At 57.7% G+C, this 13,512-nt stretch overlaps 2 protein-coding genes across 3 annotated transcripts; both read left to right on the top strand.

Moving 5' to 3' along the window:
- The first annotated feature begins 2,091 nt into the window (after window positions 1–2,091).
- CHCHD2 (coiled-coil-helix-coiled-coil-helix domain containing 2) lies at window positions 2,092–4,526 on the top strand. The gene is made up of 4 exons (XM_087751419.1): window positions 2,092–2,252; window positions 2,773–3,019; window positions 3,600–3,753; window positions 4,213–4,526. Exons 1-4 carry the CDS (start codon window positions 2,203–2,205, stop codon window positions 4,221–4,223), a joined length of 462 nt encoding a protein of 153 aa, XP_087607545.1. The 5' UTR covers window positions 2,092–2,202; the 3' UTR covers window positions 4,224–4,526.
- Window positions 4,527–6,104: 1,578 nt separating this feature from the next.
- Window positions 6,105–13,487, top strand: PHKG1 (phosphorylase kinase catalytic subunit gamma 1). 2 transcript variants are annotated; one of them, XM_087751414.1, is made up of 11 exons: window positions 6,114–6,244; window positions 7,815–7,870; window positions 8,460–8,593; window positions 8,884–9,059; window positions 9,393–9,447; window positions 10,045–10,110; window positions 10,338–10,501; window positions 11,109–11,199; window positions 12,180–12,333; window positions 12,421–12,546; window positions 13,173–13,487. In XM_087751414.1, the coding sequence occupies exons 3-11, from the start codon at window positions 8,511–8,513 to the stop codon at window positions 13,422–13,424; spliced, it is 1,167 nt and encodes a 388-aa protein (XP_087607540.1). In that variant the 5' UTR covers window positions 6,114–6,244; window positions 7,815–7,870; window positions 8,460–8,510; the 3' UTR covers window positions 13,425–13,487. The 2 variants fall into 2 exon arrangements, with proteins under 2 accessions (XP_087607539.1, XP_087607540.1); XM_087751413.1 differs by lacking the exon at window positions 7,815–7,870 and having other exon boundaries at window positions 6,105–6,244.
- The last annotated feature ends 25 nt before the right edge of the window (window positions 13,488–13,512 follow it).

Raw genomic sequence — 13,512 nt, 5'->3', positions numbered from 1 at the left:
AGTACTAAAGCTGCAGGAAAAGAAATCACCCTATCTTGCATATTTATAGGTTAGCCCTTAAATAAGATGCGGTCTAGTCAAAGCTTTCCCTGTTTGTCAGCCATAGGGACACCGTGGGAGGCTGGGCCCTGGCGGCACCGCTTGGGCTGGCAGCAGCGGACAGAGGAGCGGGGCCGAGCTCTGCCCTGCCAGGCTCTCAGCGGTCCTGCCGTGCCCCGGGAGTCATCCACCGGGCCGACCGCAGGAGGGAAAGTGCCAAATCTGAAGTTAATTACTTACTGTCTGCCTGGAGTGCAAAACTCGTAATGCTTTCGCAGGCATTTGACAAACCCAGAGGTGCTGAGGAAGCAGCCAAAACGGAGGGAGGCCAGGAGTAAAAGAGCCAGGGAGAAGAGGCGTGCAGAGATGAGCTCCTGCAGTAACGCCAGCGGTCTGAACCTGCGCGGATGCTGCTGTTCTGAACTGTGAGATGTTGGTCGTACTTATCTCCTAACATATTTTACATTAACACCAACTGCTTTTCTGACCGGAGCTTTGCTTTTGGATTATCAGTGCTATATAAACTCACAATATTCACGCTTCCTGCGTCAGACAATAGCTACATCCCCTTACGTAGCAGGTGTTGAAATGACCGGTCTTGCGTAGCTACTTCCCTTACAACCGAATAAGTTGTGAACAAGCGATCTTGTGCCATGATAACGGCTTCATAATGAAGTGATGATGTTGCAGGGTGGCAACTGCATTTTGGGGCTGAATGCGTGTATGCGTACTCTAAGGACAAGAAGTGAGGTGCTTGCTTATAACGGGAAACGGAGTTGTTTGAAATGTCACTTTCTGTTGAGCCTAATTTGAGTTTATTAACTCATTGGGTCTCATCCTGTCTATGTTAGTCATCTCAACCCTTTTCATTACTTTCAGTGGGGTTTAGATGAAGAAAAAACCAAACAACTTGCGTGCTATATTGAGTACGTAGGGATCAGATTTCAGCAGAGCGGTTTTACCTCTGGTATATCTGGGCTTCGCTGGAAAACTCTAGGGACTATATGTTCATTCTGTCCCAAGGTATACGACATAACTTGTGCCTTTCTCCTGAGCCTGATTAAATGATTCGTTCTTTTCTAAACCTCTGCTAAGGTTCATAACTCATAGCAGATTCCAAAAATCATTTGTGTTTTGTCTAAAGAACTCCCTCCATCTAACAAAGAAAGCGCAGCGCCCTTCACTTTATTGCAACAGCTCCGGATCTGGTATCATGACTTACGCAGAAGGCCTGGCTTTCATTTATTCTCTTCCGTTTGCTGTTTTCATTGTGTTCCCCTCCCTCGACTACGCAGTACCAGCCTTTTCAAGCCGTCTTTCACCATCTGCCCCCAAACTTCCCAGCCTTTTTTCTTTTTTTTTTTTTTTTAAAATAAGCAGCCACATTCCAACCCCGATTCGGGGGTGCAGACCCCTCCGCCCACAGGGACAGCCGAGACGGGCTCAGCCCTTGCTGGAGCAACCGGCGACCGTGGCGCTGCCACAATGCATCCCGTCTTAGAGCTGCTTGTGTAAAATTAATAAATTAACTAATTAATAAACCAATCAATAAATTTTTAAGACATCCCTCAAAATACGGAGTTTTAAAACAGAATCCTGATGAGCGCATGCAGATGGCCTCATGCGTGAGGGGGGCAGGAGGTGCCCTCGCTCCTTTTTGGGGCAGACGGCAGCGAGCCCCAGCTTTTGGGTGAAACTCAGCCCTTCTGAGGGGCTGGGAGGCTTCTGGAGGCTCCTTCCCGGGGCCTCGCGGGCCACCTCTGGGCTCCCCCGGAGAGAGCCCTTCTCACAGGGCAGGCGCACGTTCCTACGCGCTTTCGTTGTTTATTCCTAGAATCACAGAATGCTTTGGGATGGAAGGGACCTTTAAAGGTCACCTAGTCCGTCCCCCCTGCGCTCGGCAGGGACATCTTCAACCGGATAAACGCGACACGGCCACGGAGCCGCCCGCCGCCATCGGCGCCCCCCTTCCCGCCCCGCGGCAGCGCCTCAGGCGGGCGGCGAGGGGGCGGGGCCGGCGCAAGCCCCGCCTCCCCGCGCGGCGTCCCGGCAGTGACGCAGGCACGCACGGCGGGTGTCGGGTGACCTTCAGAGGCGGCGGCGGGCGGCAGGGCTCTCTCGTCTCCTCTCCTCACCTCGCCTCAGCGAACCTCGCCCGCCGCGATGCCGAGGGGCGGCCGGAGCCGCACGTCCCGCGTGGCGCCCCCCGCCAGGTGAGGGCCGCTGGGCCCCTTCCCTCCTCTCCTCGCCTTCCCCGCCCCCGTGTAGGCCGCAGGCGGCAAAGGCCTTTCCGCCATTCCGGGCTTGGGTGACGCACCGGGGTGGGGGTGGGGGGGTGGCCTGGCTGCTTTCAGCTCGATTGTAGCGGGGTCGGCGCTTTGCGGGGATGGAAGTGGATCTCGGCGCTCACTGGGCGGCAGGGCCCGGCCATCCAGTCCCGGAGCGTTAAGGCCCTATTTAATCAGCCCCTTGTAGGTTATATCTCATTTCCCGCCAAACAGCGCAGTCCTTTGGGGTGGGGTGGGGGGCGGCTGGTCCTTAAAACAGCCAAAAAGAAGCCCGTGAACTTTACCCTGTTGTGCATAAATCACTCACCAGAACGTTGGGTTCTTGGCATCGATGTGGAGGGCGTAACAAGGAGGAACTGCAAACGCTTGCGCCCTGCACCCAGGTGGCCTCTGCCCGGTGTGAGTTTGGAGCGACGATGTGAGGTTTCTCTTTATATCCTTGCAGTCGGGCACCACAAATGAGAGCTGCATCACCGGCGCCTGCTCCTCGGGCACCCGTCCCCGCAGCGGCCCCGGCTTCTGCTGTGGCTGCTCCTGCACCGAAGCAGCCTGGTCTGATGGCACAGATGGCTACAACCGCTGCCGGAGTTGCCGTAGGCTCTGCTGTAGGCCATACCATAGGCCATGCGCTTACAGGAGGATTTGGCGGAGGAAGCAGCTCTGAAGCTGCAAGGCCTGATATTACTTACCAGGTAAGAGAGAGCCCAACTGGACACCAGCTAATGAGGCGCAGCTAACGTGGGACATCAGTTACGTATAGGCTGATGTAATTGCTGTTGACATAAAGACCGCACAAATCATGGCTGGGAGAGCTGGGGCAGCTTCAGGGACTTGATCTCTGAGGTAACTGCCACAATCACCATGAGCATCTTAAAAGTAGTTCGAAGGGGTGCAGGAGCGGTATGTGCTTGCGGTAGGGTGTTAGTGTTGTGTTCTGCTGTAGCACCCCTCTGACTCAGACAGGACTTCTGTGTTCCAGGTCTGATGACAGTAAGATCTACTGCAAGACCTTTTTGTGCTGCTCAGACATTAAGATAATGCTGTTACCTTGCCCAGGTGCTGTCCAGCGTTACCTAAGCGTTTGTGACTTACAAAAACCGCTCAGGAAAACTATTTTGTACTTCAACCCATTATTTGTTTTCCATTTAAAAAGTAACAGGACATTTTGACTAAAACGCAGGGAAGAAATACCCAGCAAGCAGTACTGGGGTGGTGCGGCTTCACGGGCTGGAGCTGGCGGAAGGGCGCTGAGGGGGGTGTCTGCCGTTTCAGGAGCCCCAGGCAGCTCAGCCTGCCCAGCAGCAGTCGCAGTTCGCTCCTTGCCAGTACGAAATGAAACAGTTCCTGGAGTGTGCGCAGAACCAGACTGACCTGAAGCTGTGCGAGGGCTTCAGCGAGGTGCTGAAGCAGTGCAGGTTTGCTAATGGTAAGTAGACAGTGCTACCGGGCAGCTACTAAATGAGCTAATCAGTACAATTATCGTGGGAATAATGTCCTGGTTTTTCCAATCCATCCGGTAAAGAACAAGGATTGATACAGAGCACATATGCTGAGGTCGGTTAAAGCAGTTGCTGTTCTGTTTGGCTCCCTGTTGTGGTCCCGTACGTGTAGCTGGAGGGGACGGGGTGGAGGGAGGATGAATTCCTGCCGCTTTTGCCCGAAGCTTCGGGAGAGCGGTGGCAGCAGGCTTGGAGAAGCAGCGGAGCGTTGCTGGTCACCCAACTGGCACAACTGCCAAAGCGCCCTGAGCCGGGAGAGGGGTGGCTGCCCGAGTCTGTGGTTCAAGGGGAGAGGGGACGCCCTGACGGACACCTGCCTTACAGCAAGGAAGAGCGCCTGCCGTTCAGGGACTCCAAACTTACCGCGATAACTTCTTCCCTTGCAGGTTTAGCCTAAGCCTTCAGAACAAGGTTGCTGAAGACCATCTTACAACAACTGACCTGTGAATGAAAAAAAGCTTCCATAATAAAGTCTCAAGCTGTCTGATATCTCGTTAGTTCGTATATTCACACTATTGTCCTCGTGGCTTCATTCCTGCCATAGCCGCTACAGATGTGATACCACTTACAGCAGCAAATTAGCACAAAATGGAAGGATGAAGAATAAAGCAGAATGAGCTGATCTGGGTTACCTGGTTTGCTGATTGTTGTGTTGAATGTATGCGATATGGTGTAAAAATAAACTTCTCTCTAGAAGCGCCTTGCTTTGGTGCTTTGGCTTGGGAGTTACGTCTGAGGGGCGAGCAGGCGAGAACTGATTTTGGCCAGCTGTGCGGGCTGGAGCTGCAGGCGTTCGGGCACACCCGTAGCTCTGTGGTGGCCGGACACCTCCTGCTTGCGCATCTGAACCCCGCTGCTGATTAAAACGCGGTGACGAGGGAGGCCGTGGCTGGCTCCGCGCTGCCCCGCCTGCGGTGGCTCCCAGTTCCCCAGCGGCCGCCTGTCGTGCTTCTAAAAATGAGCTCTATATTCAGATTCGAGAGGTTCTGAGAAATCTCTTCCCTCCGCTCAGGGGATTTGGGTGGTGGGGCGTCACCTGCGCAAGCCCGCGCGCTCTCCAGCAGCCGTGCGCTTCTAAGACGACGCAGCCTCGCCTGGGACCCGCGGTTCCCAGTAAGGAGCGGAGGCTGGAGCGTTTTACTCCCCCACCTCGGGGCAGGAGCTGTGGGCTGGAAGGCGAGAGGCGGAGGCCGCCCGGCCTTGCCTCCTGGCACCGGGCTTGGGCAAGGGACAAAGCTGCCACGTGAAGGACAAAAAGAATAGTTCCGTTCGAAAAGTATTCACTGATGCCAAGTGAAAAAACCTCCTTTTTCCGTCAGAGGGAGCAGCGGGCTGGCGCCGGGAGCCTGCGGCCGAGCTCCTCCCGCGGTGCCGGCCCGGCCCGGGGGCGTTGTTGCCGCCGGGGGAGCGCCGCACGGCGCAATGCCGGTTAGAGACGCTGCCGGGGCACGGCCTGTTTGCCTGGGCTGCTTGTATGCTGCTGCATGTGCTGCCCCTTCCTAAAAGCCCTCGTCTCTGAGCGGCGGCTCCCGGACCTGACGCGGGAATCGGTGCAAAACGGGAAGGGTTAAAAAAACGGGGGCAGGGACGCAGCCCCCGTCCCGGTGTCGCGCCTGGGTCGCCGGGTGTTTCGGCGTCCTGGTGACGAGAAAGAAAAACAGTCCGGGGCAGAAATGCCTGCGCCGGGCTGCTGAGATGCGTTCCGGCGTTGGGAAAAGCGCGGCGCGGCCGGTAGCGCCGTTTGCAGCTGGCGGCGGCTGAGAAGCAACGCCCCGGCGGGAGAGAGGCGGGCAGGGGCCCGGCCAGCGGGGCCCGGGTCCCCCCGCCGCAGCACCGCCGCCCCGGAGCGGCTCGGAGCCGAACCGGAGGCGGTTTAGCCCCGGCGCCGAGCGCAGCCCCGCGCAGGGCAGGGTTAAGGCCGGCGGCGCGGCGGGGCCGCTCCCTGCGCTCCCCTTCCGCTCCCCGCCGCCGCCCTCCCGGCTCGGGGGCGGCCGGACGGGCTCCCCCACCGCCCGCAGCCGGAGGGAGCCTCGCTCCGAGCCGTGGCCCAAGACGCCCGCCCGCCCGCCGCGGCTGCCAAGTCGCGTTGCGATTTTATTTTTGGCTCGGCGGCGGCGGGCGGCCCTGAGGCGGCGGCGGGCGGCCCTGAGGCAGCGGCGGGCGGCCCTGAGGCAGCGGGCGGCCCTGAGGCGGCGGCGGGCGGCCCTGAGGCGGCGGCGGGCGGCAGCTCCCCGGCGGCCGGGCCCCTCGTCCCCCCCCGGCCGCTGCCCTTCGCCAGCCCCAGCCCCGCGGACGGGATCGGCGGCGGACCCGGGCTGCCTGCAGCGAGCTGAGGCCGGCGGCCAGCCGGGACCCCGCTTGTGGAAGAAACGGGCTTCAGGAGCCGGTGCTTTCCGGGCGGGGAGGATATCGAAGCCGGTGGGTTTTTAGCTACCCCAGAAAGCTGCTTTCGGTACCATTTTCAGCCTGACTTCCCTCTTGCTCAGCACCCCGGGGCTGCGGTGCCTCCTTGCTCGCCCTCGGTGCGGAAACCCCCGGGTATTGGGAGGGGGGGGGGCACTCCCGTGCTGGCCTGAAACCTGACTTCAGCTTGGGCTTTCCCGATTGATATCAATAAATATTTGCATGTTATTGAATATTTACCAAGGCAAACATTTCAACCCTTGTCTCACAGCAGCGGGCCGGCCAGCCACGTCCAGCGCCGTCCCCGTTAGCGTTCCTCCATCTCTGCCTCAAGACAGAAACCTCTCCCCAACCCCGTTTTTTTCCCCCCTTGCACTCCCATGGAGCTCGTACAGCTCCGATAATTAAACCGGCTTATCCTGTTAGTGCTCCGTACCAGCTGCTTGTATAGTATAAGGATATTTTAAACAAACTCCTGGGCTTTTTCCTCCCAGAAGGTGGCACAGAGACCCCGGGCAACGCTCCGCAGGTGCTCCCCAGCCTCTAGCCCTTCCCTCGACACCAACCCCCTGGACTTTGACTTTCAGCTTTTTAAAAAAAAACAACAAACAAAAAACAACAAATCAAAGTTGTTGCTTCTCCCCCACCTCAGAGATATTTTCTTTTCCCTACTCCCTGATCCTGCCTCTAATTTATAATTTCAGCCCTCAGTTGGTTTGGCATTGCTCACAATATTTCCAACAGCTAAAATTTTATAAATTAAATCAAACTCATGGCTGTTTAGAAATGCTCCAGCCCTCGTTAGACGTCCCTCCCAGCAGCAGACAGACACCGAAAACAGCATCAGTCCTTAGAACCAGGTCAGGACAGATACCCTTTGATAATAAGATTTAAATGCACTTAGAGCTGCAAACCTGCCTGGGAGCATCCCGGCAGCGTTACTGCCACCTCAGCGGGAAGGGCAAAGGGGAACCCGCAGCTCTCCTGCCCACCCACTCTCTCTCCCCCAGCAGCAAGCTGTCACCCCAAGGTGACAATTTTGCTGCCCAAGCTTCTAAGAGCTGCTTTCCACGCTAGCTGCTTGGTCTCTGCCTACATTTGCAGAGCAGCTGGACCTGGACAGTCGGGATTTCAGCAATGCCGGGCACAGGAACAAGCTGAGGACATCCAGTTCCCAGGCCTTAAAGGGAAACGCTGGTGAAAATTAGGGATCAGGGCTACTGGTTATTTCCCCCTCCCCATCAAAATACTGTCACACCACCCCTCCTCCGGCAACGGCAGCACATCAAAAACAAAACAAAAAAAAAAAAAGGAAAAAAAGAAACGGGACAAAAGCCTTTCAGGAGCTTTGGAGGCTGCTGGCAGCTGTACGCGTGTGGCCGAGGGAGCTCGCTCAGCCGCTGTCCTCAGGCTGGCTCGGCCCCGGCTGACCCCGCAGCGCTGGCTGTCCCCAGGCCCCTGGTCCCCGCCCGCACCCTGGCCCGCCGAGCCCCCCACGCCGCTTCACCGACCCTTGCCACCTGTTTTCCCTCCTTAACTCTTCTCCCTTCACTTCAAACACTATTTTTTTCCTCCTTGTTCTCAGCTAAACTGTCCCGGACAACTTTGTCATCTTAATCAGGAGAAAAAAGCAGAAAAAAGGCAAGGCAGATTTCAGTGCTTCGCAGGGGGCTTTGGGTGGCGTCAGCGTGGGGTGATGTTTCTGGAGGCTGCTGCTGCTGGGGATCTTTGGGCCTGTTTGTGCCAGCACCACCTTGCTACTGGGCACCTTTGCGAGCTTAAGGTGCAGCTCCGCCACTGCCTCCCCCACCAGTGCTGTCCTACTGGGAGTCCCAAAAAATTAATTAAATTGCTTTCCCAGGTGGGAGGAACCAGGAGAAGCGTGGCGTAGCCCTTAGCACACGGCAGGAGCTGGAGGACGATGCCCTGCGAGCTGGGTGCGGGTGCTCTGCAGAAGGGACGAGGTTTTGGGGTGCTGCAGCGCTTCCCAAAGCCTTGGCCCCAGCCAGGCTATGGGGAATCCAGTGGGATTTCTCCTGTTCTCAGTGGGATCTCTAGAGGGTCTCGAGGGCAAAGCTTTGCTTTTCCAACCAGCAAAATACCCGCTTTGGTCTGTGGTCCAGGATCCTCCTCCTCCTCCTTCCTCCTCAATGTTTTCTCCTCTGGAAGGGATCGGGGCTCCCTGCCCCAGCTGCAGCGAGCGCCCATCCTTGCTCTTTTCTCCTTGCAGCCCCTTTCCGCCGGCAGACGAGCGCAGAGCGCTGCCTGACAGGAGCCAGAGATGACCAAGGAAGAAGACCTACCGGACTGGAACTCGTCCAAGGAGTTTTATGAAAAATATGAGCCGAAGGAGGTTTTGGGCAGGTAAAGCTGTTTTTGTCAGCCATGGTTTCACATACTCCAGTACCTGATAGGAACAGTGTCTCCTGGGAATCTGATATGAACAGGGCCCATAGCAGCATGGGGTTAAAAATAGCACAAAGCAGCACTTTCCATCAGCTCACACTCTTCTGTCCCACCAAGACAGGGTAACAGAGCGAGATCCGCTCGCGCATGAGAATACCAGCCAGCCCAGGTGCCGATGGCACGGCCGTGAGGTCGGGCTGGGCAGGGAGGAATGGAAAGCCCCATCTTGTTTGTGTTGTCCCTGGCAGGGGGGTGAGCAGCGTCGTCCGTCGGTGCATTCACAAAACCACCCGGCAGGAGTATGCCGTGAAGATTATCGACATCACGGCCGGTAACATATCCCCCAAGGAGGTGCAGGAACTGCGAGAAGCCACTGCTAAAGAGATTGACATTCTCCGGAAAGTCTCGGGCCACCCCAACGTCAGTAAGTCAGGCTCTGAGCATCAGGGCAAGGGGGGTTTCTGCCCCATTTATTCTTTGAGGTGTCCCCAGGAAAGGTTTTTGGGGTGAAATCCCTGGAGGGTCAGACCTCTGATAGTCCTAACGTGACACAGGGCACCTGCTTAGAGCATCGTTTGCTCTACCTCCGTGCACACGCCAGCAGTGCCCACAATGAATTTGGTTGCCTCCAAACCAAAACACTAGTGAAGATCAACTCCTCATTAATTCAGTTAGCAATTAGATCAGCACTTTTTAGTCCATTAGTGGACAGGAACACGCTATACACTGTGCTCACAGCCCCCGTGTTTTATTGCAGTCCAGCTGAAGGACAGCTATGAATCCAGCACCTTCTTCTTCTTGGTGTTTGACCTGTAAGTACCAGCTTGCCCCTCAGCCCAGCACCATCTCCCCAAGCCCATTCCCACTCTGCAGACAGCCACCAGCCAACACTTGCCCCAGCTTTTTATGGCCCAAACAGGGCAAAGCAGGGGGACAACCAGCTCTTGCTTACGGTGGAAACAAGCCTTGATTGCTGCGAGCCAGCTCATTGCAGCCTTGCCACCGGCAGTGTTTCCCCTCCGTCAGCGGCTCAGCGCTGCTCAGGTTTCCCTGTAACCTTTGGCGGGAGCTGTCATGCCTCCCCGCGGGTTATTTATATGCCCAGTGGGACCAGGGTGCGCGTGACACCGCGACTCCTGATGCCGGGGCACTGGGAGAGCCCCGTCCCTGTCCCATCCGAAAGCTGCCCTCTCTAGGGACAGCCTTTCCTCCTCTTGCCTGATGTTTTGCAGCAATACAGAGGCATTTTTACCCCTTTTTATGAAAAAGTTGGCTTGTCCTTTTGTGCAATGGGTGCCCTGGGGCTGTTAAGGGGCAGCGACCCCCGGGCGGTCCTCCCCAAGGGCTCGGGGCCGGTCTGCCGTTGCAGCTCAGCTGCTGCCTGCCTCCTTTTTCCCTCCTGTGCACAGGATGAAGAGAGGGGAGCTCTTCGACTACCTCACTGAGAAAGTCACCTTGAGCGAGAAGGAAACCAGGTAAGGCCAGATGCAAATGGCTGAAAATCATGTTGCAAAAGCAGAGCCTGGGTTCGAAGGACGACCTTGCAGCCAGCACGGCACCCATGGGCTAAACAGCACCCCGGGCTGTGCCCTGCGCTCAGACACAGGGGCTGAGCTGCACGGTCCCTGTCCCCATCCCCATCCCTGGGAGCGCAGTGCCGGTGAGCGTTTGGGCTAGGAGAGGTGCTGTCACCCATCCCCAGGAAGATCATGCGTGCGCTGCTGGAAGTGATCCAGTACCTCCACTCCATCAACATCGTCCACCGGGACCTGAAGCCGGAGAACATCCTCCTGGATGACGACATGAACATTAAGCTGACAGACTTCGGCTTCTCCTGCCAGCTGCGCGAGAACGAGAAGCTCAAAGGTAGGAGGACGACGAGGCGGGGGCAATGCCGGGCTGGCCCCTGGGCACCCCGTTGGTGCAGTGCTTGTGGGGAGTCGGTGGAGTCTCTCTGGCCCCACTGTCTCCTTGGGGCCGGTCCTGCTGCTGCGGGTGCAAATTAGCGCCTGTTGGCTTGGGGTGCCCTCCTGCTCACGCACGAGCCCGGCTCTGCCTGCGGCACAGCCTCCACACCTCACTCCTTGCCATGATGAAGTTGCTGCCCATGAGGAAAACCATCCTATTCTTTCCGCTTTTTTCCCCTCCAGCTGACCCTCATTACCTCATCCATTTACTGCCCAACATTAAGGTTTTTCCCCACTCCTACCCTGCGAAGAGCCACATAACCAACAACGGGCATCCCCCGCCACCGGCATCCCCATCGCTCTCTTCACTCACATTGTAGCCATCATAATCCACCAAGAAAAGTCACCAGCGAGATGCACGCAGGTTGCAGTTACTCCCTGCGAGCACCATTGCTGCGAAGATCCCAGCTGGGATCCAGACCCCCTCATCGCCTGCTCGGGGGTGGGTGGGGATGGCTCAGACCCTCCCGGGCGGCTCAGGGGGATGCTCTGCCCCGTCTTTGCAGAGATCTGCGGCACGCCTGGCTACCTGGCCCCCGAGATCCTGCAGTGCTCCATGGACGACGAGCACCAAGGCTACGGGAAGGAAGTCGATATGTGAGTGAGACGCTTGCCTTTTTGCCTCGGGCTGCTCCCAAAACACGCGTGGTTTGAGACACAGCAAGAGTTGTGCAGATAGGAACCAACTGGAGTGTTTGGAAGGAATTAAGTGATGCGCCAAAAAATGCCCTCGGGGGCTGTGAGGGGCTGTCCTGGCGACCAGGGAGCTCTGGCACAGTGCTGGAAGAGAAGCAGCCTGGGGACGAGCCTGTCTCCCCGCTTTGCCCCGTCAGGGAGGGGGGAAAGCAATGCTTTCTGCTCATAAAAATCACCTCAGGGGCTAGAATCCAAGACACAGGGCTTTTTAAACACTCCCCATAGCGAGACATGAGCCTGGGGCAGCCCCCAAGAGAGCAGCCAGCTCAGGAAAGCCCGTCAGAGCCCAGTCTAAGCCCCGTGGGGACTTTGCCACCATTTCTGGTGTCTTTGGGCTCAGGTCTGCAGTGGTCAGAGCTGTAACCACCCACTTGAGACACACCAGGGCATTTCAGCCCCTTTTCACTTCCAATACCTCCATTAAGCCCCACACCAGGACAGTGAACGCCACAGCCTGAACTGAGACAGCCCCAGAGCATCCAGCCCTGCTGGCGCCACCACGTCCCACGCTCCCACATCCTCTTCCTCCCCTAAAAAACCCAGAAAACCCAAGAAAGGCAAACAGCTCCAACTCACAGCTTCCTCCTGCAGCATCCAGGAGAGCAGCTCCACATCAACACAGCTCAAAAACCCTAAGCCCCTCCCCAGCAGCAGGGCAGCCCCTGCTCCTTATTACCCATCAGGGCTAACGAGCCTCAGCAGCGAGCTCAGCCGCCCGTGTTACACACCACGCAGGGCAGCGTCCTCCTGGTTTTCCAGGGTGGCAAAGTGCAGCGTGCCCCGGCCAGGGGCAGGCACCGAGCCACCCCCGGGGCGCAGATCCAGCCAGGTGCCCCCCGGGTGCTGCTGGGGGCTGGAGGGTCCCGCTGGGCTGCCCACAGGTGGAGCACCGGGGTGATCATGTACACCTTGCTGGCCGGCTCGCCTCCCTTCTGGCACCGCAAGCAGATGCTGATGCTGCGGATGATCATGAATGGGGACTACCAGTTTGGCTCCCCAGAGTGGGACGACCGCTCGGACACCGTCAAGGACCTGGTAGGCGCTTGGGGATGGGGAAACCTTTGCGGGGGGTGGTTTGCAGACACCTGGGACACCCTGGGTCAATCTGATGCCCTCGTGCAGATCTCCCGGTTCCTGGTGGTGGACCCGCGGCAGCGGTACACGGCTGACGAGGCGCTGGCCCACCCCTTCTTCCAGCAGTACGACGTGGAGGAGGTGCGGCACTTCAGCCCGTTCCGGAAATTCAAGGTGAGGTTGGATATGGGGGTGTCTCGGTGTCCCAGCCCTGAGCCCGGGAGCTGGAGCAGCCGAGCAGTCGGATGCGTTTCCCAGCTGGGCTGGGAGAAACTGGGAGTTCAAGAAGGCTGATGGACCCGGGCTTTGGGAGGATGCGGCAGCCTGGGCGGAGGCCCTTCTCCAAGCACTGGTTTGCTTGCTTCCTGGTCCTTCCTAGGGGCTTTTCACAGAAGAGGATTAAATAAGGGAAAAGCCTGCCTCCCCCGCAAATCATTAAAAAAAAAAAAACACTTCTAAGGGGAAATTGATGAGCCTGACATCACACGGGTGCATCAAATGATGCAGAAGTTGGTAAAACAGAGGAATCCTTTCCCTTCCCTCCAGCCAGCCGTTCGGGCAGCTCAGAGGTACCCACAGTGGCATTAGGTGACACATTTAGGACCGACCCGCAGTTTTGACGTTAAGGGCACACTTGGAAAAAGCCTGTACCACCCACACGGGACTCAATACCCGTGCCAGCAGCCGGGCTCCCTCCCGACTCCTCCACACGGGTAGCAGCCACGTGGGATGCGCTGGGGCCGATCCAGTCCCGCGGCAGGACTGGCCACGCGCTCCAGCCCCTTCCCCCTGTGCTGCAGGTGATCTGCCTGACCGTCCTGGCGTCGGTCCGTATTTACTACCAGTACCGGCTGGTCAAGTCGGTCACCAGGGAGCTGGTGGTGCGCGACCCGTACGCCCTGAAGCCCGTCCGCAAGCTGATCGACGCCTGCGCCTTCAGGACCTACCGGCACTGGGTGAAGAAGGGGGAGGCGCAGAACAGAGCCGCCCTCTTCGAGAACACCTGCAAGGCCATTTTGCTGACCCTGGCAGCCGAGGAAGGGCTGTTTTGATCGCCGCTGCGTAAGCCAATGAGTTTGCTCAGAGCTAAGGCAAGTAAAATCTTTGAAAACCAACCAGTGATTTCTGTCGCTTTTTCTT

This window comes from Nipponia nippon, unplaced genomic scaffold (assembly GCF_047370975.1).
Source record: "Nipponia nippon isolate SJK-2023a ecotype South Korea unplaced genomic scaffold, ASM4737097v1 scaffold_15, whole genome shotgun sequence".
NCBI lineage: Eukaryota > Metazoa > Chordata > Aves > Pelecaniformes > Threskiornithidae > Nipponia > Nipponia nippon.
The sequence above is the reverse complement of the archived record's forward strand: the minus strand, read 5'-3'. Positions and strand labels throughout refer to the sequence as shown.